Source organism: Panthera onca, chromosome F2 (genome assembly GCF_046562875.1).
Source record: "Panthera onca isolate mPanOnc1 chromosome F2, mPanOnc1 haplotype 2, whole genome shotgun sequence".
NCBI classification, from domain to species: Eukaryota; Metazoa; Chordata; class Mammalia; order Carnivora; family Felidae; genus Panthera; species Panthera onca.
In genome coordinates, this window is record NC_138356.1 from 24,931,430 (window position 1) to 24,957,712 (window position 26,283).

At 34.5% G+C, this 26,283-nt stretch overlaps 1 protein-coding gene across 1 annotated transcript in view; it reads left to right on the forward strand.

The window, feature by feature from the left end:
* CRISPLD1 (cysteine rich secretory protein LCCL domain containing 1) overlaps positions 1 to 26,009 on the forward strand; it is a 48,589-nt gene extending 22,580 nt beyond the window's left edge. Inside the window, exons 3-15 of the mRNA XM_060610754.2 lie at positions 4,358 to 4,476; positions 4,812 to 4,944; positions 6,601 to 6,716; positions 7,381 to 7,481; positions 9,126 to 9,266; positions 9,470 to 9,530; positions 9,640 to 9,706; positions 9,911 to 10,041; positions 11,754 to 11,797; positions 11,891 to 11,963; positions 17,367 to 17,442; positions 21,830 to 21,960; positions 24,878 to 26,009. Coding sequence (XP_060466737.1) covers positions 4,358 to 4,476; positions 4,812 to 4,944; positions 6,601 to 6,716; positions 7,381 to 7,481; positions 9,126 to 9,266; positions 9,470 to 9,530; positions 9,640 to 9,706; positions 9,911 to 10,041; positions 11,754 to 11,797; positions 11,891 to 11,963; positions 17,367 to 17,442; positions 21,830 to 21,960; positions 24,878 to 24,929 — 1,245 coding nt within the window. The 3' untranslated portion in view covers positions 24,930 to 26,009. The remainder of the gene's footprint in view (positions 1 to 4,357; positions 4,477 to 4,811; positions 4,945 to 6,600; positions 6,717 to 7,380; positions 7,482 to 9,125; positions 9,267 to 9,469; positions 9,531 to 9,639; positions 9,707 to 9,910; positions 10,042 to 11,753; positions 11,798 to 11,890; positions 11,964 to 17,366; positions 17,443 to 21,829; positions 21,961 to 24,877) is intronic.
* The last annotated feature ends 274 nt before the right edge of the window (positions 26,010 to 26,283 follow it).

The following is a 26,283-nucleotide window of genomic DNA, read 5'->3' on the forward strand; positions in this document are numbered from 1 at the left end:
CAGACAGATAATCTCACAAAATTTTACTCCATGTTCTTTAATACAGTCTAAAGTGAAAATGATTAATAAATCCTTTAACATTACTCTGTGGGAAATTGTTTGATTTTTATTTGAAAAATAGCCTACCTTTTACTTGAGCTTTTTTAATAGCCGTTTTGAAGGTTCAATTATAAGAAAATGCTTATCTTCAGGAAAAGTCTTAATGACTAACTTTGGCCTTTAATTCGTTTGATGTATTGTAATCATAATTTTGAAGCTATAAAGATTAAACAATTTCCAGGACATGAATTTTCAAATTATGTTTATCTGGAAAGAGCTGAAAACTTACTGTGGTCAAGAAGATATATTTGAAAATACTTAATCGTTTTCAAGAGACAAAACTATTCTGAGTTTCAAACAGAAAGGAAAAGTAATATCACTAATATCATCACTGGTAACCTAGTATTAACTCTGTTAAAACTACATTCCTGTGTGATTTCTAGCTATCATCATCTATTATTGTAGGATAGCAGGTATTTTGCTAAGAATATGAATTGTATATGTTCACTCATGTTTCACTGAAGATAATATAATAGTGGAATTTTATGTACATGTCTAGATAACTATATACTACATTTCCAATTTCTACCAGTATGATATTTTAGTACTAAAATTGCTTTGTATTTCTAGGTTTACTTTTGGAAGTCCTTTGTTAACATTTAGGATTTCTCATATAAGCACACATACACAAGAGGAAATGATAAAATCTCCATGTTAAACCAGCTTTAAAAATATCACTGGAGACAAAGAATTCACTAGTATTCTAAATGTTTCTTTTAGTACTAAAACTTCATTGAACACTTCACTGTGCTCTGAGAAGAAGCAGCTTACAGATGTAATTGGAAAATAGACTGGTTTTCATTTCTACACACCTCAAGTACCCATTTTTAAAAGAAATGGTAATTTTAAGTGTGGTTTGGGTTTAAATTAGTGCTGGGTTAATAGTTCAGAGGGGGGAAAAAACATCTGTCAGGACATCTTGATTTTATTTACAAACCTGAATTTAAATAGAAGTGTGTAAAGACTAACTTACATTTAAACGGGATGGGTATGAATTATTGGTGGTCATAAAACATGTAATATAATGTTGTGGCATAAAAATAAACATTGTATGCTGTTTTCACAATAATATTTCTTCCAGGACAGCTATATTTTCATTAGATTTTTTTAAAGAGTCTTCTTGATATTCATTATTGAACTTTACCTAGTAAACACCTATGCTTGACTAGATTCTTTAAAATAATTATTTTAAAAATTGTCACTAATTAATTTGTTAAATATTAATAGGAAATTTTAGTTGTATGTTCCTCTGCCTCTGTTTTTATATTAAAATAATGTGTCCCTGTTCTAGAATTATTACGGTTCATTTGATATGCTTCCCCCCTTATTTTTAGTGGATTATATAGAAAACCTACCATACCTTAAAAAAATAGCTTATCCATAGTGTATACTCAATAATTGAATTTTAGTCCTTGAAGGAACCTGAGTTATCTTCTATTCACATTTTGCTAATAAGAAAGCCTAGCCTAAAGCATTTGAATGATATGTTTTAGATTTTATTTCAATTTCTATACAACAGAGTAAACAAACTTTTGCAATATAACATATTTGTAAATCTGGAGCTAGTTGTTTATCCTCTATAAAAAAGCATCCATCTTCAATTTCATCAGAAAAACTGATGTCTGAGATTGTAGAATCAGATATAAAACAAGAGTAGATTGACCTTGAAGAAGGGTCCTATGGTCTCTCTTAAGGGCTCAGCTGAGTAGTTCCTATTTGTCATCTCTTACGTGTTTGTTTGCAGTGACCTAAACTTGCAAACTGACTCATGCCTGGGCGAGGAAAACTCAATGGAAACTCGTCCTGCATCCCTCAGTCTGTGTGTGATCTCTCCACATTATCTTGCCAGCTAGGTCTTCAGGGTAGCCAGACTCTAATTGTTGCCTCAGGTCTGTCAAGATGTGTGTCTTAAAAGAGAACTGGATAGAGACTGCATTTCTTAACCCAGTCTGAGAAGTCTCAGTCTCGTTCTGTGTGTTAGAAGAGAGCCACTCACTATCCAGCTCAAACTGAAGGGAAGAGGAGGAAATTCAATACCACCTTTGTGGGACTTGTGGGGAAGAGTATTTTGAAATCATCACAGTGGCCTCAAGGCTTGTGCACGTGTGTGTGTGTGTGTGTGTGTGTGTGTGTGTGTGTGTGTGTGTCTTTTTCCCTTGGTGTGCGTTCCTTTGGCCTACAGTCATGACTATGTTTCTTCTATCCTTTAAAAATCAAGACAATCAAACAAATCCTCCCTGAGAACCTGGCATGTTACTTTTCTTTAACTTCTGCCTATCTCTCTTCTTCTTTCTAAAGTATTAACAGAGTAACCCACACTTGGTTTCCCCACTTTCTCCTTCCAGTCACATATGTGCCTGTGTGTTCTGATTTTCTCCCCAGCATTGTTCTGCGATTGCTTTTGATCGTGAATTAGTACTTAGCATCTCTTGTCTTTCTGGAATTTTCCGTGGCATTTGATTTTGTTTCCCACTCTCTAATCCTCCAATCCTTGTCCCATTGTTTGTATAACTTAACCTTCTTTCAGTGTTCCCTTAACCTTTCGATCCCATTTTCCCTGGTTTATGTTACTAATTCATTTTTTTTTCCTCCCTTTCAATTTTGATAGCCCCAGAATTTTCTTTTCATTCCCCTTCTCATTCTGTATCATCTTCCTGAAGAAAGTCATCTTTGGGTGATAATTCAAAATTCATGTCTTCATCACAAATTTCTTTTCCCAGAACCTCATTCATGTATTTCTACTCTACTTGGCATACATACTGCATGAATCACAGATATCACCCTAGAAATTTGCATTGAAATACGTTAGACATATTTCCATGACAATAATCTATTCCTTCTCTATTTTCTTTCTCCGTATTTGTTAACTGTCATTGTCTTCATCTTTTTTTCCTCCCTTACCACCTACCTTTAGTCATCTGTCAACCTCTAGGAATTTAAATTCTGCAACATGATTTCAGTCTGTCTGCTCTTCTCCAGTCTCATTGCTATCACCTTAGGTTGTGTCCTCATGTTCCAGTTCCAGAACTATTTTTCAGTCTTCTTAACATGCCCAGAGTTCTGTTATTTTACCAAGGTTGAACCCAGCTCTGTTTCTACCCTCACATTTACCAAACACTGCCGGTTTTTCAAATTAGCTAATTGAATATTAAACCTAGGACATAGAAAATAATTTCAGTAGTAGTTTTGTAATTTTAAATACTTCTTTGTAAATTATTTTACTTTATTTATTTTTTAATGTTTATTTTTGAGAGAGAGAGAGAGAGAGAGAGAAACATAGTGTGAGTGGGGGAGGGATAGAGAGAGAGGGAGACACAGAATCTGAAGCAGGCTCCAGGCTGTCAGCACAGAGCCTGACACGGGGCTCAAACTCACAAACTGTGAGGTCATGACCTGAGCCGAAGTCAGCCGTTTAACCGAGTGAGCCACCCAAGCGCCCCATGTAAACTATTTTAAAAGTACAGTTTAATCACTCTCATTGAATGTTGTATATAAAAATGCATATATATTTTTATAGGAATCAGATTCATTAATCATTCATGTACTCAATAAGCGTTTATTAATCACCTTGTCTATATGACAGACACAAAACACAAAAAAAATAGGCCAAAGATAACTGGCATGAGTTAAATGATTGCCTATGAGCAACGCATAGTCTTGTTAAAGAGACAGACACATAGATACTAACACTGCATTGTAATAGCTGCTAAACAAAGAAGTATTACAAAGTTCTAAGAGCCCTAAGGAGAGAATAGCTTACATCTGAGAAAATTGAAAAGGTATCTAGACTGTATTATCTAAAGCTGGATTATGAAGAAAGAATAAGAGTCTATCTGACAAATAATTGGGAGAAGAATGTTTTACACAGAAAACAATGCCAGCAAGAGCGAAGAACAGCATGTTTTATAAGGAACTGTGTGACCAAGGATCTTGAACTTTATGTATATGGGAGTTTGTTCTATGTGTTTAGACAGAAGAGTCAGTTAAGCATATTTGTGCTCACTTAGGTAATTCTAAAAATTTGTGGGGCAGATTGTAGGGATAAGAGATGGAGGCAGGGAGACTAGTTAGGAAGCTTGTGTAAAAATCTAGGTGGAAGATGGTGAGAACTCAGATTGAGATGTTGACCTTGCAAAGTAGTAAAAAGGGGAAAAACAGAAGAACTGAATAGAATCACATTATAGCCTGAAGAAAAACCTGAATTCTACCTATACATCATATGTGTGTTTCTGTATTTTGTTTCTGTTTTGAACTATAGGCATGGGATGTTGAGCTGGAAAGATCTGCAGAATCCTGGGCGGAAAGTTGTTTGTGGGAACACGGACCTGCAAGCCTACTTCCATCAATTGGGCAGAATTTGGGAGCCCACTGGGGAAGGTAGTGTAAAGTGTAACTTTTTTGTTTTTGAAAATATAAGTGATTGAAATACTTATTAATTCATTAATGAGAAATTTTCTGAGGCTTAAAGCCAAAAAACAAAGCAAATAATCACACCAACAAAATAAAAGTAATAGCAGAAAAACCAGCAATATGTTAGACTTAGTTTTTGTTTTAAACCATTGATGTAGTGGTAACGTAATGGGCATAGTACTTACGATTAATAACTTACACAAGAATCTCTCTCTACCAGACTTTATCAGTACATTTTGCAATATTTGATTTTATTTTTTCTCCCAATTTTACTCACTTTGTGGTTATTTTCTCTCAAATAGATACAGACCCCCAACATTTCATGTACAAGCATGGTATGATGAAGTGAGAGACTTTAGCTACCCGTATGAACACGAATGCAACCCGTATTGTCCATTCAGATGTTCTGGACCTGTGTGTACTCATTATACACAGGTATGTTTTGGGTATATTATGCCTCATTTTTCTAAGTTGAGTTTGTGTAACTGCAGCAGAATTTACACAACTGAATTTACATACTGAACGTGGATGTCTTTCTTAGTGAATTTGGTATGGTTATTGAAAAAAGATATTGATGTCTGTAGAATAGGTTTATCAATTTCTATAAAAGATAAAAGTAATTATTAGAAAAAGTCCAAAAGTCAGTTTAAAAAAAAGACATTATCTTGGGACACCTGGGTGGTTCAGTCTGTTGAACGACCAATTTCGACTCAGCTCATGATCTTGTGGTTTGTGAGTTCGAGCCCCACATAGGTCTTGCTGCTGGCAACGCAGAGCTTGCTTCTGATGCTGTGTTCCCCGTCTCTCTCTGCCCCTCACCCCCCCACAAAAATAAACAAACATTCTAAATAAAGATGTTATTTCAATGATTTTACATGTAAAACATGTTTAGTCTGGCCTCAGGAAATGCAAACGGGAGGAATTTACCATCTTCAGTATTTTTTATTTTCCAAAGAATAAAACTATAGGTTATTTACCACGACATTCACTATTGACCTGTGTGCAGCATTTACCTGTTTTTTTTATTCATTGTTCACATTTCGTATTGGATAAGTTCTAAACCTCTAAATTGAACAACAAAAGGTGGATTCAACTAGGTAAACCACAGACCTGAGTTACTAGCATTTTTATGGCTGACTGTTAGTGAATATAAAGCAAATTGTTCTGTCTACCTTTGCATGTGACAAGATTAAGATCAGTGGTGAATTCCATAATAACCAGTGGTGCCGTGAAAAATACACATTATATTAGAAATTGAACCCATAAATTTTTGTTCCAATACAGTTTAAGATGTGAATTCTGTTCCTTTGTTAGGTAAGCTTTTTCATGGAAACATTAACATAGCATTTAGGTTTGTGAGGATGTCACTTTTGAGCTATTTAGTTTTGAACTATTTAAATGTGTATTTTGAAGATGCTTACTTTTTATAGTTAGAGTTATTTACTCATAGCACTCTTCTTCCGATTGAATTAAACCCTGCCCAAAGCCTCAGGAAAAATATCCTTTTGACATTGCCTTATTTCATCTTAAATGATAAAGATTCATTTCTCAAGTTCAGTTTTATACATTTCTCTCTGATATATATTGTTGTCTTCATCTCGGCCTACTTTTTCCAAGCTTTTTGGGTTTTTTTTGTTGTTGTTTTGTTTTTTTAAATTTAAATTCAAGTTAACATACAGTGTAGTCTTGGCTTCAGGAGTAGAACCCAGTGATTCATCTCTTACATATAACACCTGGTGCTCATCCCAAAAAGTGCTCTGTTTAATGCCCATCACCCATTTAACCCATCCCTGTACCCAATGCCCCTCCAAGAAACCCTCAGTTTGTTCTCTGTATTTGAGTCTCTTATGGTGTGCCTCCCTTTCTGTTTTTATCTTAATTTTCCTTCCCCTTCCCCTTCCCCTATGGTCATGTGTTGAGTTTCTCAAATTCCACAGATGAGTGAACTCATATATCTTTCTCTGACTCACTTACTTTGCTTACCATAGTATCCTCTAGTTCCATCCACATTGTTGCAAATGGCAAGATTTCATTCTTTTTCATCGCTGAGTAGTATTCCATTGTGTATATATTTTCTTTTCTCTAATGTAGGTGGTGTGGGCAACAAGTAACAGAATAGGCTGTGCCATTAATTTGTGTCATAACATGAACATTTGGGGGCAAATATGGCCTAAAGCTGTCTACTTGGTGTGCAACTATTCCCCAAAGTAAGTAGACAAAACATTACTTTTATATGTAAATTTGTATATATGTATTATCATATATATATAGTTGAGTATATTGCTTTAACTCAGTTTACTTAATATGGCAACAGTTATGGTTGCCTGATGCATAACCTCAGCCCTTAAAAGAAATATGAAAATTGAAAATACGATCTTTCTCAACACAGGGATTATATTTTTATGACTTCAGTTTTACATATTATTATATTCCACAGGTATTTTTAATAATTTGGATTTATTAGAGAAAAGCATCTATAGATTAACTGAGAAATATATTTTCACCTGTGTAAAGACCATTGAATGATTATGTTGAAAATATTACAACTGTACTTAGGGTCAAATCTAAGTCTAAAGTCTGTTTATTAAAACGAATGGAATATAGATGAATATCCCATAATAGAGTTCGGTGTTCTGTAAAAGTTTAATTTTGTAATTTTTAACAATGTACATAACAATTACTTAGAATATTTTCAAAATAATAAGGCAGCAGTTTACATAGAAACCTAGTAACCAAAGGGACTCCGATGAAAAATATAAATGATTTAAATATGCATACCAAAGTCGTTATTTAGAAGATAGTAATATTTTATAGTGTCTCATAAATTATGTTATTAGACTACCTCTTACTAGAGTGGATCTTCTCTTTAAGGGGAAACTGGTGGGGTCACGCCCCCTATAAACATGGACGGCCCTGTTCTGCCTGCCCACCTAGTTTTGGAGGAGGCTGCAGAGAAAATCTATGCTACAAAGGTATGTGCTATTGTGTCACAGTATTCAGTTTGATTTATATTTTAATCCAACATCTGCATTAATTTGTACTTGAAAGGCAAAAAGCATATTTAATTATTACTTACAAAGTTTCCAGAACTCTATTTAAAAGATCTGAAGCCATTAAAAATATTTTAAAAATATATGAATGTCTATTATAGCAAATTTGTATTTAAAAGAAAGTTTCATCATTATTCCACATAACCACTTCTAATTCTACTTTGAGATTATCCTAGAGTGACAAGTATATTTGCATTTTTAAAAGCGATCTTGATATATTATTGACTACAGTTGTTTTCACAAGTGTCTTCATTTTTGAAGGATTTAGCAATCTAATGCAATTTATTTTTAACACTTTAAAAGTTTTTGCCCATATACCTATCCATGAATGTTACTGAATGATGGTCAATGAATTGCACTAACTCTCTGCTTCTTGCTACAGAGTATATAATCTCTTGTGGCCAACATGACAAGTAAAAAAGATAAAATAGTATTGTAAAACTATTGTAAAAGTAGTGCTCTGAAATGCATTTAATGTCTTAAAATGTGCATATAAATACAGTGTCCTGTTTACAGCACATGAAGAGCAAACTTAGATGATAAAGCTTTGTAAAACTTCCACTCTTGTTGGGCATTTCTACTCCCTTGTACTTTTTTCTTCATGATGACCAAATGAAGATTAATGTAGACTAAGTGTTTTAGAAAACATGAATAAATGCAGCTCTTTTTCAGTATTCATAAAGAGATGTGCCTTTTTTTCCCCTTGATGACTGAGTGCTCATTAGTATAATGAGCAGACAAGAAGTAACAGTATAGTATTTCACTGTTATATGAGCCATTTTGCATTCCTGGAAGCATTTTTCATTGTGTGTGAGTCTGTTTTCCATTTTTGGCCATCCCTAAACCTCCGACTTACTTGCCCCTTCACCAGTGGCCACTATTTTACTTAAAACTGACTTTCCTCTGAAGTCATACTTCCCTTTTCTAGGTTCGGAGTCCTTGGACATACATGAAAATAACACACCTTTCCAAATTGTGCCACTGTTAAGCCCTTGATATAAATAACCTGGAAAAAAATTAAACTCATAAATTTCTGCATTTTGAATTTCCTTCTAAAAGAGGAAAACCTTTCCGTGGAAACTGATATTGTAGTAAATTAAAAGGGCATGTCAGTCCTTCTTTAAGCTAAATTTCCTATTGGGAGAATTTTAAATGTGATGCTTTTGGAAATTTTAAATGTGATTCTCCTAAAAATATGATTTCATGTCATACGAAAGCCCTGACTTCATCAGATCACTAGGTAGACTTCATGGTGGCATTATGAAAGGCAATCATTGATACCACTCTTAAATATAAATCAAAGTTTAGAAATGACTCCATTTAGTATTAGCCGATTTTTTTCATTTATTAAGCATAAATGAATCAAGAGCTCAAAGGCTTATCCATGTATTTTATTTACTCCAGCGCACTACATAAGATCACCACCTCAAGCCAAAATCTGTGCCAAGAAACTACAGATTTTTCTAGTTTTAAATGTTACACAGGCATATAAAGGTATACCTTTATTTGATGATTTGTGCACATTTAAGGTGGATTCATATTTCTTACATCCATTCTCTCTAACAGAAGGATCAGACAGGTATTACCCTCCTCAAGAAGAAGAAACAAATGAAATTGAACGGCAGCAGTCACAAGTCCGGGACACCCACGTTCAGACAAGAGCAGATGATAGCAACAGAAATGAAGTCATAAGCACACAGCAAATGTGTAAGAGCTCTGCATTATTTACAAAAATATTAAAGTTTATGTAGATGACAGATGCAACTATATTTTGTTAATTTGGACATTTTTAGAGTGGCAAAGCTTGATGAATTGTAGTGACTTATACATTACCTAAATTATTTTGGTATATATATATATATATATATATATTTTTTTTTTTTTTTTTTTTTTTTTTTTTTACTTTTCAGCCCAAATTGTTTCTTGTGAAGTAAGATTAAGAGATCAGTGCAAGGGAACAACCTGCAATAGGTAATGTTTATCCTTATTTTCAAAATTACCTGACAAAATACAAGTAATATTTTTATTTCACACTAACATTCAGAGAAACTAAATTTTGTTCCTGATTTCTTTCATCTAGATATGAATGCCCTGCTGGCTGTTTGGATAGTAAAGCCAAAGTTATTGGCAGTGTACATTATGAAATGGTAAGTATAATAAATATAATGATTTTGGAACAGGATCTTTCTATATAAAGTTTGATTTTTTTAATGCAAACATAATGATTTATATGAAGTATAGATATTTTGCTCAGATATGTTTGTTTAAAGTCATTTAAGTAATAGCTAGTCATGTCCTATGTAGCAATCTTAGTGTTTTAATATTCTTTTCTCCCTTCTTTTTTCTCTAAGCAATCCAGCATTTGTAGAGCCGCAATTCATTATGGCATAATAGACAATGATGGTGGTTGGGTGGATATCACTAGACAAGGAAGAAAACATTATTTCATCAAATCCAATAGAAATGGTGTTCAGACAATTGGGTAAGTACCCAAATGACCTTTTGGATGAGATGATTTTAAATCTTAATAATGAGTTGACAAATTCTTTTAGAACAAAGCATAGAAGAATTTATAGAGAAGTTTGGTAATTGTCATTTCAGCTCACTTCAGCTGTGTAATTTCAAAGACAAAAAGGAGCCAAAGTATCTAAATTCAACGTTGAACATTTTCTGCTTATAAAGAACATGCTAAATAAAGCTCCACATTTTCTGGAGTTTCATTGAGGATGTATAGATTTACAGTTATCCCTAATGTAAAGCAACAGATTTTTCAGCTATAAAATAAAATAGCTCAGAGAAGGCTAATTGTTTTGTGTACTTTCCTGCCCTGTTTATGGAAAATGGATTATTTCATGCAACAGTAACTTTGCTAATAAGATAAACTATATTAGTAGGTAAAAGAGCATTTTGAAAAGTTCTCTAAAATGTAAATGTATACTATGTACCTTTTGTCCATCTAAATGTAATTTAACTCAACATAAAAGCATTAACTTTTGAAATGTTTCTCATATTAAATATATGAAACATACTATTTTAGAGCACTGCATATTTTGATATAAACTCTATACAAGTTAGAAAAATGTGGCCTTTTGAAATAACTTTGTAGTGTGTTTCTTCTGTGTAAAAAATAAACTTTGAACCTCATATGGAATTCCTTTTCTTAGGATGTATGACATAGTTTCTTTCCTTTGTTAACTATACAACTGCGTGACTCCACAGTGGAGGATTCATAATGATAAGAAAGAATTTATTAAAAACTCTTGAAAATTTGATGGAATGTTATTCTATGTAAATAATTTTGTTCAAAGGCTTTATGGATGGTTTTCAGTGCTTAGCAATCTCTCTTAAGCAAGAGCTGTATAGAAGCATTTATTGATTGGCTTATTAATTCAGTAAAATGTATTAATTACCTTCAATGAATAACAAAAGTTATGACCTTCAGTAAGCGAAACATTGGATTCAAGAAAATTGATCCTATTTCCTTTTTTTTGTTTGAACTTAATTTTTGTTTATTACAGAAACTTGAAACATGAAGGGTGTGTCCTATTAAAATACTATCACAAATAAGCTTTATCTTTTGTAGTAGATATTTTTCTGAAACTCTGGGTATAATTAAGCCAATTAAAAATTTTGATATATAATGGAATACCTATTCTTCTATCCTGCTTTTTAATGATGCATACAATAAGGAGGAATTCATTCATTGTTGACATTTTACTAGGTACTGGGGAAACAAAAAAATGAATAACACACATTCCTTTTAGGTACTTATGATCTAAAAGTCTTATAACGCTACTTTGTATTTACCATTGTGAGAGTTTAAATAGTTCTGTTCTATGGTGACAGGGAATTAGTATAGTTAGAGTTTTAATTTTAATAGGAAACAAATATGTAGATATAAATCTATGTGGCTTTATGCTATTATCTATATGTTTTTGAGATTAGTCATGAGAAGAGATCCTCCTCTAATATTAAGAATGATTAATTTGGTTCGTATTGATTTGGTTCATACTTGAAGTTAATATGGACTTAACATAAAATAGATGATGTATTCTTACACTACAGCTTATTTAGATATTTAAGTAAGAATGTTTAAGAAGAAACAAAGTATTCATAGACCGAAAAAATACCAGAAATTATGTTGATGATGATGCATCTAAAAAATGATTGACATTTTTATGTTCTTATTTTCAGCAAATATCAGTCTGCTAATTCCTTCACAGTCTCTAAAGTAACAGGTTAGCACTTTTTTAAACCTTATTTTCTTACCACCCTGTTGCATGTTATTATTGCCAAAGAGTTGCTGATTGTCTTGTGTTTTAATTCTTCAGTTCAGGCTGTCACTTGTGAAACAACTGTGGAACAGCTCTGTCCCTTTCATAAGCCTGCTTCACATTGCCCAAGGTAATGTTTTCTAAATTGTCTCCTTATTCTTGACCAGTGAACATACGTGGATTGGGCTTTTACTCTGTGATAACTGTTTTTGCCTGGACTTCTGCTGTCTCCAGGATTTGAAGGGTGTATGGTCTTGTGAATGGATAGAATTATCCATTTATAATTGTGGTCTTGAACTGCGAAGCAAAAGGGAGCATGGTTCATCACGAACTCCCTGCTATCCAGACACTCCTAGTGTGCTTTCTCCAAACACCAGAGTGCTTTTGTCTGTTCCATAATACCGGGGCTGTGCGTGTATTCTGTATGTTCACATATCTTAGTCTTCCCAGGCTGCTGTAACAAGATACCATAGACTGGGGGGGAGGTGTAAAAAATAGAAATTTATTTTCACGTAATTCTGGGTAATTCTGGAAGCTGGAGACGAGATCAAGGTGTTGGCAGTTTTGGTTTCTTCTGAAGCCTGTCTCCTTGTTGCCAGATGGTACCTTCTCTTTGTGTCCTCACAAGGCAGGGGAGGTAGGTTGAGAGAGACAGAAAGAGAGAGAGAGAGGAGAGACTCTCCTTTCTTGGGATCAAGGCCCAACCCTGATGATCTCATTTAACCTTAATTAACTCCATAAAGGCCCATCTCCAAATACCATCACAATGGGAGTTGGGCTTCAACATATGAATCTGGGGGGACACAAACATTCAGTCTGCAACAAGTCATTACCACTGAATGACACACATATTTTTAAGTATTTCCATCCACTTCCTAAATTAGATAAATCTAATTGAGATTGGTATGTCAAAAAGCCCATCTTCTGCCTTTCTTTTATTTTTGTTTTGTATACTGTCTTTTTAAAAATTATAATGGAGTTTATCTACTATACACTAATGAAAGAGTGCTTCTGGGGCACCTGGGTACCTCAGTCGGTTAAGCGTCTGACTTTGGTTCAGGTCATGATCTCACGGTTTGTGAGTTCGAGCCCCACATCGGGCTCTGTGCTCAAGCCTGGAGCCTGCTTTGAATTCTGTGTTTCTGTCTCTCTCTGCCCCTCCCCCGCTTGCACTCTGCCTCTCTCGTTCTCTCTCAAAAATAAACATTAAAAAAAAAAAAGTGCTTCATTTACCTTGACCACGCTAAGGTGAAAATTGTTAGAAGTATTATGGCTATAAGTCATAATCGTACATAGGAAAAATGAAGAAGGTCTTTTCATACCTACTCTTATTTCTATCCACATTTCTTCCATTAATACAAGGAAATCACATATTAATTCCAAGAACCAATACTGAGATTTGAGATAGAATTATAATTGATAAACTGTAGTTACTAAAAAAACTGAAGGAGCTCACTTTTTATGGAAAAGTTTATTTTGGAAAAGCTTCATCGCTTAGCCTTTTATTTTTAAAAAAATTTTTAATGTTTATTTATTTTTGAGAGCATGAGTGGGGGAGGGGCAGAAAGAGAAGGAGACACAGAATCTGAAGCAGACTCCAGTCTCTGAGCTGTCCGCACAGTGTCTGATGTGGGGCTCAAACTGACGAGCTGCGAGATCATGACCTGAGCTGAAGTCAGACGCATAACCGACTGAACCACCTAGGCACTCCTTCACTTAGCCTTTTAAAACTAAGGTAATATTTTACTTAATAATATTGGTTGTTCACAAGGCAATAGAAGACTGTGATGATGTAAGAAGTGGGTACTTCTTGGGGCACCTATGTGGCTCAGTTGGTTAAGCGTCCAACTTAGGCTGAGGTCATGATCTCATGGTTCTCATGATCTCATGATCTCATGTGAGTTCAAGTGCCATGTCAAGCTCTGTGCTGACAGCTCAGAGCCTGGAGCCTCCTTCAGATTCTGTGTCTCCCTCACTCTCTGCCCCTTCTCCACTCATTCTGTCTCCATAAATAATAAATAATTTAGAATTATCCATTAATAAATATTTATAAAATACCGACTATGTACAGTATAATGCTAGGCCCTCTCAGCCATGTGACTAGGCTATGAAGACCGAATAGTAAGGATAATCCCGATAGAGTATTCCAGCATAAAGCCTTCCTCTAGTAGATGCTAAGTAAATGGCAATTTTAATATCTGTGGCATAAATTTATAGTAATATTGTTCCAAAATAAACAGAAAATCACTCAAGTAGACTGTTAATACATTTTTCCTGTTTCTTTGGTTATTCCAGAAAGGGAAATATTGCCCCAAAAGAAAAACTCTTCTAGTTAAATTTTATCTTTTACTGCTACCAACGTAACAAATTGGTAGAAGTAATGATTTATACATAATTTTGACCTTACGTAGTCTGGAAATTCACCCTTCTGTTTCCTTTTAGAGACTACTGAAACAAAGCGTTGTCTTTTCTCATATAAAAATTGTAACAGTGTCATAAATTATATTATAACACATTATTTATATGACAGTTTATAACTTTTAGGGAACCATGTGGTTGGTACATCTGTTTAAGAATTTCATATAACTTAAATAAGTTGAGACATAAATCTTTTGGGGAGAAAATGCCCAGGGCAAATAAACGAAAGGAAATTAACTCAAGATGAGCATGAAGAAACAATATTTACCTGTATAGTTGTGTCCTTGAGAGGTTCCATAGCTGATAGAATAGACCCAAATAAGCAATCTCTATGATTCAGTACCATAACCTTATAAGTATCATGTGTGTGTGTGTGTGTTATTAGAAATCTTTTTTTCTGGCCTGGGGATGACACATGGAGGGGGAGAGCAGAAATCATATCATGCTTAACATGTATCTATAAATAATTAGAGCTTTGAAGCCTATTGAATGTCCAAGATGTAAAAGCAGGTGTCACTAAAATGTTGATACATTTTTATTCAATGCTTATAAGTAAATTGTATATAAAAGAATGTTTACCAGGTCACTGTCTACATTCTTAGTAACACATAACAAGGTGTTATAACCAGAGATTAGAACACAATCAAGTAAAAACCTCCTTCAGTCTTTCTTTGATCTGAACTTGCCTAAGTAGAAACTATCTCAGTTTGGAGCTACTCACCTTGGCCTTCCACAAACCAAGTGCCAAATATGGTCAAGGTAGAGCCAGCACAGTATGATCCTAAGGGCTGAGCACCTATTACTACCATAGGATGGGCAGTGAATGCCCAACTGTTCTCAAACACACATAGAAAATTTCACATTCAATGGGGACAACTTTCCTCCTATAGAAACCCCCAACAGCATCTTTTATAAAAATCAACTCTTTAATTTAAAGTTATAAAACTCATTTATTTATATTTAAATGATTCTGGTTTAGATGCTATAAGAAGCATATATCCTCTAAAGTAAACAGTATTATACAGATTTTAGAAATAAGAAATGCAGCTATTTCTTAAAAGCTATCTTAGGAAGGAGTTGCTTCAGTTGGTAAAGGTAGTTGCAATTGAAGTATTTTTAGAATACTTTGGGGAAGGGGCCCCTGACTGACTCAGTGGGTTGAGCCTCTGACTTCAGGTCAGGTCATGAATTCACGGTTTGTGGGTTTGAGCCCCCTGTCAGACTCTTTGCTGACAACTCAGAGCCTGGAGCCTGCTTTGGATTCTGTGTCTCTCTCTTTCTCTGCCCCTCCCCTGCTCACAATCTGTCTCACTCTCTCAAAAATAAATAAACATTAAAAAAAGAGTTTAGAATACTTTTGGTAAAATCATTGATTCCTTCATCAGACAGTGATTTTCATGTAATCATTTTGTTGAGACTCTGACTTATTTACTAAAATGAATTCCCTTTTTTCCAGATGTAGTTTTTAATGTCCTTTTATGTGTGTGTGTGTGTGTGTGTGTGTGTGTGTGTGTGTGTGAGAATCAAAGAGCCCATTGATTTAAAAAAAAAAAGTGCCACTTGATAGTTTTTTAAACTCTCAGAGTGGAGTTTTTAATCATGTGATTGATTGAACAGTGATAATTGGATCCTATATGGAAATAAAAAGCTTTTGGAAATGTTATTTATTTTTTATTTAAAAATTTTTAATGTTTATTTTTAAGTGAGAGAGAGATAGAGCATGAGTGGGGGAGGGGTAGAGAGAGAGGGAGACACAGAATCTGAAGCAGGCTCCAGGCTCCAAGCTGACAGCAGTAAGCATGACACGGAGCTCGAACTCATGAGCCTTGAGATCATGACCTGAGCAGCCAAAGTCAGACGTTTCATCGACTGAGCCACCCACGTGTCCCTTGGAAATGTTATTTAAATGAGCTAAGCCAATCAGATATCAGTAAGGCAATAGGATATCTGGAGAAAGAATATTCCATGCTCAGAGAAAGATAAGTGCAAAGGCCCTGAGGAAGAGCCTATTTTTGTATGTTTGAGAAGTGACAGGCCAATATGACTGGATCTGGGGGAAGAAGTGGAAGAGGAGGAGGATATGGAGTCAGAAAGATAATGGGGGGACAGGATATGCAGGACTTATTGGCCATTGTAAGGATTTTTTTCATTTATTCTGAACGAGATGGAAAGCCACTAGAATATTTGGAGCAGAAGAATGATATGATTGGTCTTGTGTGCTTTAATTCAAGTGGGAAAAAACCAACACTGGAAGGAGCAAGGTTGGAAGCAGGGAGATCATAGGAAAGCCTATAGCAGTAAGCTAGATACCAGATGATAAAGTCTGGAGCTATAGTAACTGAGGTATTTAGGGATGCTCTGATTTTATTTCATGGATGACCAATAGAAATTGCTGGCGGACTGAATGTAAGGTGTGAGATAAAGAGAGGGATTGAAGCTAGAATAAAGTTTTTGGCCTGAGGATCTGAAATAATGGAGTCGCCATTTATTGTATGAAGCCTACATAAGGAACAGATATGGGGACTGGAGGAAAAGATTAGGAATTTGGTTGTAAACACCCTTAGTTTGAAATTGTTATTAGATTTTAGTGGAGATATTGAATAAGCAATAGGACACAAATTTGGAACTAGGAGGTCTCAACTGGGGATACATATTTGGAAATCAGTAACTTATAATCATAATTAAAACCATGGAATTGAAGGATATACCAAAGATGTGAACATAGAAGAAAGAAGCTAGATGTGTGAGTCAGACAATGAGTCAGTTTTTCAAGTTACCTGTTTATTAAATCCTACAGAAACATTGGGTACAGTTCCCAGATACTGAGAGACACAACCTGATGTGTCTTTCTGCTTAACCCCTAAATTAGAAAGCTTCCTGGTTAAGTTAGAAAATAAAAGAAACACATTTGTGCCAAAAGCTGGAAGTGGGTAAATTAAGCAGAAGCAATTGCATCTACTGCCTGGCTTCTACAATTGACCTATTTTAGAAAAAAAAAAAAAATGAATAGGGTGAGAATGCTGTTAACATTTGTGTTTGCATGTCTGTGGTCTTATGAGTAAGAATGGCTAAAGAAACCTGCTACTTAATATTTGTATATATATATTTTTTTCAGAGTCTACTGTCCTCGTAACTGTATGCAGGCAAATCCACATTATGCTCGTGTAATTGGAACTCGAGTTTATTCTGATGTAAGTACCTTAATTTATGCAGCTCTCAGTATTCATGTATATATGTGTTTACACAATATTTAAATGTATGTATATACATTTATATATAGAAAAAGGAAACAGATTCTGTGTTGGTATACATATTCTCAGAGAAGCTAATCAATAATAACACTGAAAAACAACTATTCTTATGCAAATATGAGTGCATAATAATTTATTTTTACCAAAATTTTTTTATGTCCTGCCCATATATGTTATATCAGACACTTTTGAAATAGACCAGAGGCATCCTTCTGAAGGAAAATTCATTTTGTATTTTTATTATTTTTTATTTTTTGAAGTTTATTCTGAAAGAGAGAGAGAGAGCAGAGGGGAGGGAGAGAGAGAGGGAGAGAGAGACCCAAGTAGACTCCACAGTGTTAGCACATGGGGCTCTATCTCGGGAACCACATCATGACCTGAGCCGAGATCACGAGTCAGACACTTAGCCGCCTGAGCCACCCAAGTGCCCCTCATTTTGTTTTTTTAAATCTTCCTTTTGGTTCTTCAGTATTTGTAATGTAAACTTGATAATTAAGAGATTGTCAAATGTATGAACAATATCTTACACTGCCAAGGGAACATGTTTTTCTTTTGTTTTAAAAAATTTTATTTTTTTACCAGTTTTTTAAATTTAAATTTTAGTTAACATACAGTGCAATATTAGTTTCAGTAGAATTCAGTGATTCATCACTTACATGCAACACCCAGTGCTCATCACAAAAAGTGCCCTCCTTAGTATCCATCACCCATCTTGCCCATCCCCCACCCACCTCCCTCCATCAACCCACAGTTTGTTTTCTGTCATTGAGTCTCTGGTGGTTTGTTTCCCTCTCTCCTCTTTTTTACCACTTCCCATATATTCATGTGTTTCGTTTCTTAAATTCCATATATGAGTGAAATCATATGGTATTTGTCTTTCTCTGACCGACTTATTTTGCTTAGCATAATACACTCTAGCTCCGTCCATATTGTTGCAAATGGCAAGATTTAAAGAGCACCATAAAATCAAGAACAGATAATATGTTAAAATACATATGAAAAGAAAGCACTTGAGGGGATGTTATAATGGACAACATTACTGGGTTGGACAAGGACTCTTAGCTGGGAGGCCTTCGGTATGGACAAGTGCTTTTTGAGCCAGGTTTCAAGTGTGGGTTGGGGAATTGGATTAGGGACACATTCTAGGTGGGATGAACAACATTTACAATAACGGGGAGATGACAGCAAGCGAGATGTATGCATAACACATAGGTTTGCTTATCTTTGAGCAGGTGAGCATTGAATCTAAAAGGGGTTGCAGCCAATTTTGTGTGAGGGGTGGGGTATCCAGCTCTTGAAACATGTAAATGGAGAGTCTGAATGCATGTTGATGAGTTTAGATTTTATGTGGCAGACATTTAGAAACCGTTACAAATTTCTAAGCCAGAGAGTTGCAAAAACAAATTCAGGAAATATACTCTTGAAGCACATATTCAATAGAATACCATGGAAGTAGGTTTGTAAAAAGAGACCTGAAACAGTATTTACCACCTTATTTCTGTTGGTGAGTTCATTGAAGTCCAGGATTTGTTTTCATTCAGCTTTACCTTTTCAATTGTTCTCCACATCTGAGTCCCTCCCAGGCTTCAGCTTTGCCCTGTGCTTATATGCAGCTTAAATGTCCTGCTGGTATAATAATTTATTAGTCCTCATGCTTTACTTATCTTCCTGACTGTTAAAATCATGGTCATTCTTCACGTCCTAATTTATTGCCACTTTCTCTGTGGAGTGTTTTGCTGGATCTCCTACTACATGTATTACATAGCCCTTCTTTCAACCCCTAGAACTTTATTTTTTTTTTACTTTTAGCACTTACCTGATTCTGTTAGTGTTATGACTATTTCTCTATCTCTTTTATTATTTTGAAGTTCCATGAGGGCAACAGCCAGGCAATTGGAGCGTCATTTTTTATTAACAGTTTGATGTATGCCAACCTGTGAACAAGACAGAATTATATCCTGCCTTAACAAAACTTAGAGCACACAGTGACATCAGAAATTTAGCAAATACCTTGCACATAAATATTTGTTGAAGAAATAAATCCATAAATGTACATGAATAAGCCTATCTAGAATCTTCAAAGATTTCAGAAGAAGTTATTCTTTTTAGATTGTCCCTTTAAGCACCAAACTTTAAATTTTAATCATGCCCGGTGAAAATCTTTCATAATATCCTATACCCTCTTATACCTATGGGCCGTCTATTTTTCTAGAGTTTAGGTTTTGTTAGACTTTGTGTCTTGAGATCATTTTATCTTCCTACCTTATTGGACTGCATAGGCAATTATGTATAGGAAATGATTGTATAAAATCATTTTAAGAGTTAGTTGGAAATGCAAGGACTACTATTATGTGGTCAGTACAGATTCAGAGATTCAAGCATTAACTACCAAACTCCCCCTCCCCCCACACACACAAAATATATTATTTCTTTAAATACAAGATACGGAAAAATTTCTCTCTCCCTCAACCCCTCCACCTTTCTCTCTCTCTGTTTCTTTCCGTTACTACTTGTACGTTTTATTGCTTTGAATTTTTCTCATTTGTTACAAGTAAAGTTAATTTCTGCATTCATTAAAAGTGTTCCACTGTTTTCACAGATAAATTCTCTTTTTCGTGATATGTTAATTCTTACAAAGTACGGGTATAAAAAGAAAATCTCTTCTGACCTTTGAACTCAAATAGGAATGCCTGCTGACTGCATAGTTATGGGCAAAACAATAGTTTCAAAACATATTAAGTGCTTGGATTTAGTGAATGTTATATGTAAGCACTTTTATGCCTTGGGGAAAATGCTGATAATACTCTTTTAACAGAGCAAGATAAATACTGAAATGCGTACAGAATTATTTTTAATTTCATCTGTTATGAACCATATTGGATACAAATATTAAATCAGTGAGGAACTTTAAACTGTGAATAAAATGCCTCTTTGGAGTAATGATACGAGGTTTTAGATATATGGTATTTTTTGATATAGCAAAAGCATGAAAAGGATTAAACAGCTTGGCATTCAGGCTCTCTGATCTAATAAGTTCTGACTGATGCCACAAAGTTCAGAGCACAGTAATAAAGCAAGGTCATGTAAGATGCACATGCTTATGTGAACTTAAAACAGCACATTAAGTCACTCACATGTGCATAGAGAGAAAAATAGAACACACTAGTACGATCAGAAAAGACCCCTGGGATATGAGGGGGGATTGTTTCATACAGAAACAGTTCAAGTGTTTCATTTTGTGGGATTTCCTCCGGCTGTATTCAGCTATTGACAAATTTTGGTAGAACATTAGGATTAAAGCAAATGTTAAAATCTGGAGAAGTCTTGAATGGGGCAAAATAAAAAAAAAAGTCAACTTTTAGAAGTCCATAGGTAATGGTTTTAAAAACATGGACCTGAAACAATAATTTTCTCTTCTGTAGAACTCCCAGTTCAATTAAGAAGGTATAACTGGTACAATGTAAACATAGTGCCTCATGTCAGACCATTCAAACCAAGGTGATAGACATTGCAGATATAGGTTGGAAGCTGTGATTGTTCTTTATATTTTGCTTCATGGTTAAATTTTCTCTGTGTAGGCTATATTATTTAATAGAAGAAAACTCCCCATTTAATACACACCTGTATTTTGGAAAAGGAACCGTAAAGATATACAGAACTATCATCTGTTAATAAGACAAAAATGAACATAAACCAAGTACAGATAATGTAACCTGTTAACATTTGGTCAGAGTGACTAGCAAAAGCTAAAATTTAAGCGATAAAAGGAGCAGGGATGCCTGGGTAGGTCCGTTGGTCAAGCTTCCAACTTTGGCTCAGGTCATGGTCTCACAGTTCATGAGTTTGAGCCCATGTTGGGCTCTGTGCTGACAGCTCAGAGCCTGGAGCCTGCTTAGGATTCTGTGTCTCTTTCTCTACCCCTCCCTGCTCATGAGCTCGCTTTCTCCCTCTCTCTCTCTCTCTCTCTCTCTCTCTCTCTCTCTCAAAAATAAACATTTAAAAAAGAGATAAAAAGAGCAAATTTGTATCTGATTACTTACTTCCACTATAGAAAAAGCCTGATGTTTGGAAAGGCAAGTGTTCTTAGATTAAACGGTGATGGGAGTTTACCATTGTGGCCACCCTTGAGATCTGCTTTCAGACTTGCTCAGAATTGGCTTTAACTCTGTGACTTTTGCAACATTCCTTTATGCACAGAACATCAACCCGTAACTGCTGACTATATGTATAGAGACAGGTGCCAGTGACTTTGGTCCAACAGAAGAGTAGACCGAACAAGTTCAGCAGGAATTTCCTAATAACGGTGGGTTTTTCCTTGTTGCCTCAGCTGTCCAGTATCTGCAGAGCAGCAGTACATGCTGGGGTGGTTCGAAATCATGGTGGTTATGTTGACGTCATGCCTGTGGACAAAAGAAAGACTTACACTGCATCTTTTCAGAATGGAATCTTCTCAGAAAGGTAAATTTAAAAATCTGTTTACATATATATTTTGTATTTTATATACTCAGAGTCTCTCTCCCTCTCTCCTCCCGTGTCTGTCTCTCTTTCTCGTTCTCTACATATACATACATACACCTTTATGCTTGCTTTATAACCAACTCACTTTAGTATGGGTTTGGAGTTATGTGGCTGTGCCAGTGTGTTTCCTTTGCACACTGAAATAGTTGGTCTTCCAGGGATGGGAGAATCTGAAGTACCAGAGGTGCCTGTCTCCTCCAGGCTTATAAAAATCAACATGAAAATCGGATTATGAGTCAGAACCACTCTTTTGTTAATTGTTAATAAGGAAATTTCTTTCATCCTCCTTTGGATTTTCTAGATTAGTTTTTATATGTAATTCTTTCTAGGTGAGCAGGGCACTGAATATTTTTCTAATCCAGTTATATGACAAAGTATTTGATAAAAGAGTGAGTCTGGTTTTCTCCAGAACCAAATTCTCTTTTTGATTGGAAGTTTGATATCTATTATGACATAAATCCATGCTTTCTGGTCATCTCATACTATTTGGTCCATTAGTATTATATATTTTTGTGGTTTGGGAAAATTCGTATGACTTACTTTATCAAGTAAGTTAAGTATCAAGTAACTTATTTATCAAGTAAGTTAAGAGCACAGAACCTATAGTGATTTTTCAAATCATTTGTACCTGTACAAATAATATTAGCTCTTATGTATATTGTATGGATACAGAAAAATTTCTAACTTTTAGACATTTACTGGATTCTTCAGAATTGCCAGTGGAGGTTCCACATCTACGGTAAAGTTTCTCTAAAGGACACCAAAGGATGTGCCATGCAGGGTATCTAGATTGACTTCCACATAACCATCTGAATGCCATCTTTATAAAAAGACAGCTTTGCATTTACCATCTATTTTCAGCAGACCATATCAAGAAGCCATTGTTAAGAAGGTGACTTCTCTATAACCTGACTCATGTGGTTCATAGGAATAGTTTAGAGCACTAACTTATTATTTCCTAAGTCTGACAAAATTTAAATCATGTTGCTATCATACTGATAAATATTTTTAACATCTATGGTTTCAAGAAAAAAATTTAAGTTTATTTAGAGAGAGAGCACAAGCGAGTGGGGGAAGGGAGAGAGAGAATCCCAAGCAGGCTCTACACTGACAGTGGAGAGCCTGATATGGGGCTTGAATTCACAAACTGAGATCATGACCTGAGCTGAAGTCAAGAGTCGGATGCTCAACCGATTGAGCCACCCAGGTGCCCTGGTTTCAAGAAAAATTTTAGTGAGGAAATTTAATGGTCAAATCTGAAAGATCCTAGGAATGTCTTCAGTAAAATGGAAACACACACATACACAGCACTTAATATATACACATTATATATATAATATATATTGTATGATATATATAAAATAGATACGTATAAACTACATTTTTGAGTTGTAGAGTGTGATAGGCAATTTAATAAGCTAAAACTAAGTGGTGTTTCATTTACCTGTCATATTTCTTATATTTATTCTAAAACTATAAGATGATATCCTGAGAAAACTGAGAATAATCATTATTTTTGAGCACCTGCTATGAATTTCCCAGACACTGCTGAGCACGTTTAGTAGCTCAGCTCCACCAATGGCCCGGTAAAGTCAATTCTGTAAACCCTGATTTAATAAATGGGTTAACTTAGGCCCAGAAAGGTTAAATGATGTGCCCAAGCTCTTCTAACTAGTCAGTCTCAGAGCTTGGGTTCAGCAGTAGGTCTGTAGACTAAGAAATATGCATTTTTCCAGTGTATCACTGTGTACAAAGAATAAGTACACCAAACACATCTACTTTCTAGAGTACTCTGTCAGTGTCCTATAGATAAATATGGCTTTTGATTGGCTATCTACTTGTATGAAAAACCTAGTGTGTCTGTGTGAGTACATGTTTATGTGCACTCTTGTGATACCCTCATACTTCTTCACTCTAAAAACTCTCCTCTTTCTTTTCTTGTATGTAAATATATATGTAAAAGGAATTGCACTTGGTCTCCCTCTTAGCATTTATTGTGTTTATCTCTAAAAGCCCCTTTTTATTATTAAGAAAAACTTCATTCAAAAATGTAAAGACTTCAAAAGTTTACATTTAATTAGACTAAACAACAATTAATGGTATTATCGATGTTTTACCTTTTAAGCATTTAAATGAAACATATCTTAACTGATATTGCCAAATAAAATATAAATAATTTAAGAAAGAATTAAATGTATGACTCTGTATCACTTTTAATTTGTGTTTTAAAATACGTTGTGTTTAAAATGAGATTGAGTGCTTGTATGCGTGATTCCATTTCAGTGAAGAAATTCTTAGGACCTTTCAGATTTGACCACTAAATTCCTCACTAAGACTTTACTTGAAACTATAGATGTTAAAAATATTAATAAGTATGGTGGCAACATTATTTAAATTTCATCAGGCTTTAAAAATACTAAGTTAGTATTCTAGAGTATTGCTTAATTATCACTGTCTTCTCAACTTGCAGTTAACTTTTAACCATATCGGTCAGTTGTAAACCTGGATCTCAGTACTCCTCCAGTAAAATGGAAAAACAGCTGCCTAACTCTGTTTTATAAGAATCAAAGGTGGTAATATGGGAAAACATGATCTGGAATCTACTAAGTTCTATATAAAATACTATTATTACTGTGCACCTTAAATTTTAGTAAACTTTCAGCTCAGCATACAACCGAGATTTAAAGAATTATGTCATTCTCAGTCAGGCTTTCCAATAGCTATAAATTATAGTAGCCTAAGAAAGTTGGCCATCTGGATTCATAGAGCTGCTTTCTTGACTGTCATAAGTAAGCATGATTTATTTGGAGGATTATATGTAGAGATGACATCAATATACTTTTTGTATTTTTTGCAGTTTACAGAATCCTCCAGGAGGAAAGGCATTCAGAGTATTTGCTGTCGTGTGAAATGGAACACTTGGAAGAGGATCGTAAAGACTATTCCAAATGCCATATTTCTGAAGTTTGTATAAAATTGTAACATTACTGTACAGAAGATATCAACTATTTTCAGCCCCCAAAAAAGTGCCAAATGCATATAAATCTTGATAGACAAAATCTGTAAAAATAAAACATGGGACATTATTAGCTTCAGGAAAGGTAATGAATATGTAATGGTTTTAGAAATCCTGTGTTAAATATTGCTATATTTTCTTAGCAGTTATTTCTATAGTTAATTACATAGTCATGATTGTTCTACATTTCACATGTTCTTTTATATGGTGCTTTGAATATGCCACTAATAAAATGAATCTAAACATTGAATGTGAATGGCCCTCAGAAAATCATCTGGTGCATTTAAATATAATCAACTCTCAAAAAATGAAAGGAACCATATTATCACATTTTTCCCAGTTCAGTACTATGCCATTACCTACTCCAAATAATCTGAAATTGTTTTCCACTTAATACCTGTATAGTTTTTCTCTTCTGTTAAGTTTAGGCATATAGAATATTATGTCCTGATATTGCACTTCTTATTTTGTATAAAGTAATTCCTTAATATCCAAATGAATCTATTAAAATGTTTGATTCCTTGGGAATGGCTTTACTAGTAAGTGGAATGAACTATTTATTCCATAGTAGAGTAGTGGTATGAAAACATTCCTAGTGATAATATAGTGAATATAGGGTTAAGCACAGGCAGCCAGAACTTTCTATGTGTTGTTCAAACTGAGGTCACACATTTTTCTTTTGTATCCTGGCAAATACTCCTGCAGGCCAGGAAGTATAATAGCACAAATTTTAACAAAGGTAAACTAATGTATTGCATCACCATTGCCACTGATTTTATTAATGGTAAATGGCCTTGTGTATAAATGTTTCCATATTATGGTACCTATGATGGTGATATATTTGTTTCTATGAAAAATGTATTGTGCTTTGAGACTAAAAATCTGTAAAATGTTAATTTTGGTAATTTTTTTTTCTGCTGGTGAATTTACTCTTTCCTTGTAAACATATTAAAATTAATCATGTTTCAAAATATTTTTAGTTTCATTTCTTCCTTATTTTGATTTAGAAATCATTTTAAATTAACAAAATTATTGCAAGTCTTTTAAACTTGGGTTACTGACATTAATATAAATAACATCCTTAATACCAGAAGTCTGTGAAGTCAACTTGATTATTTAAGTATTTGTATATGAAAAAGAAGACCAGATAATCATATATTTATAAGCATTGTATCAAGGGAAAATTTGAATAAAACGAGGAAAGAATCTGAAGGATAGAAAATAATTACTAAAAATTGACCAGACAG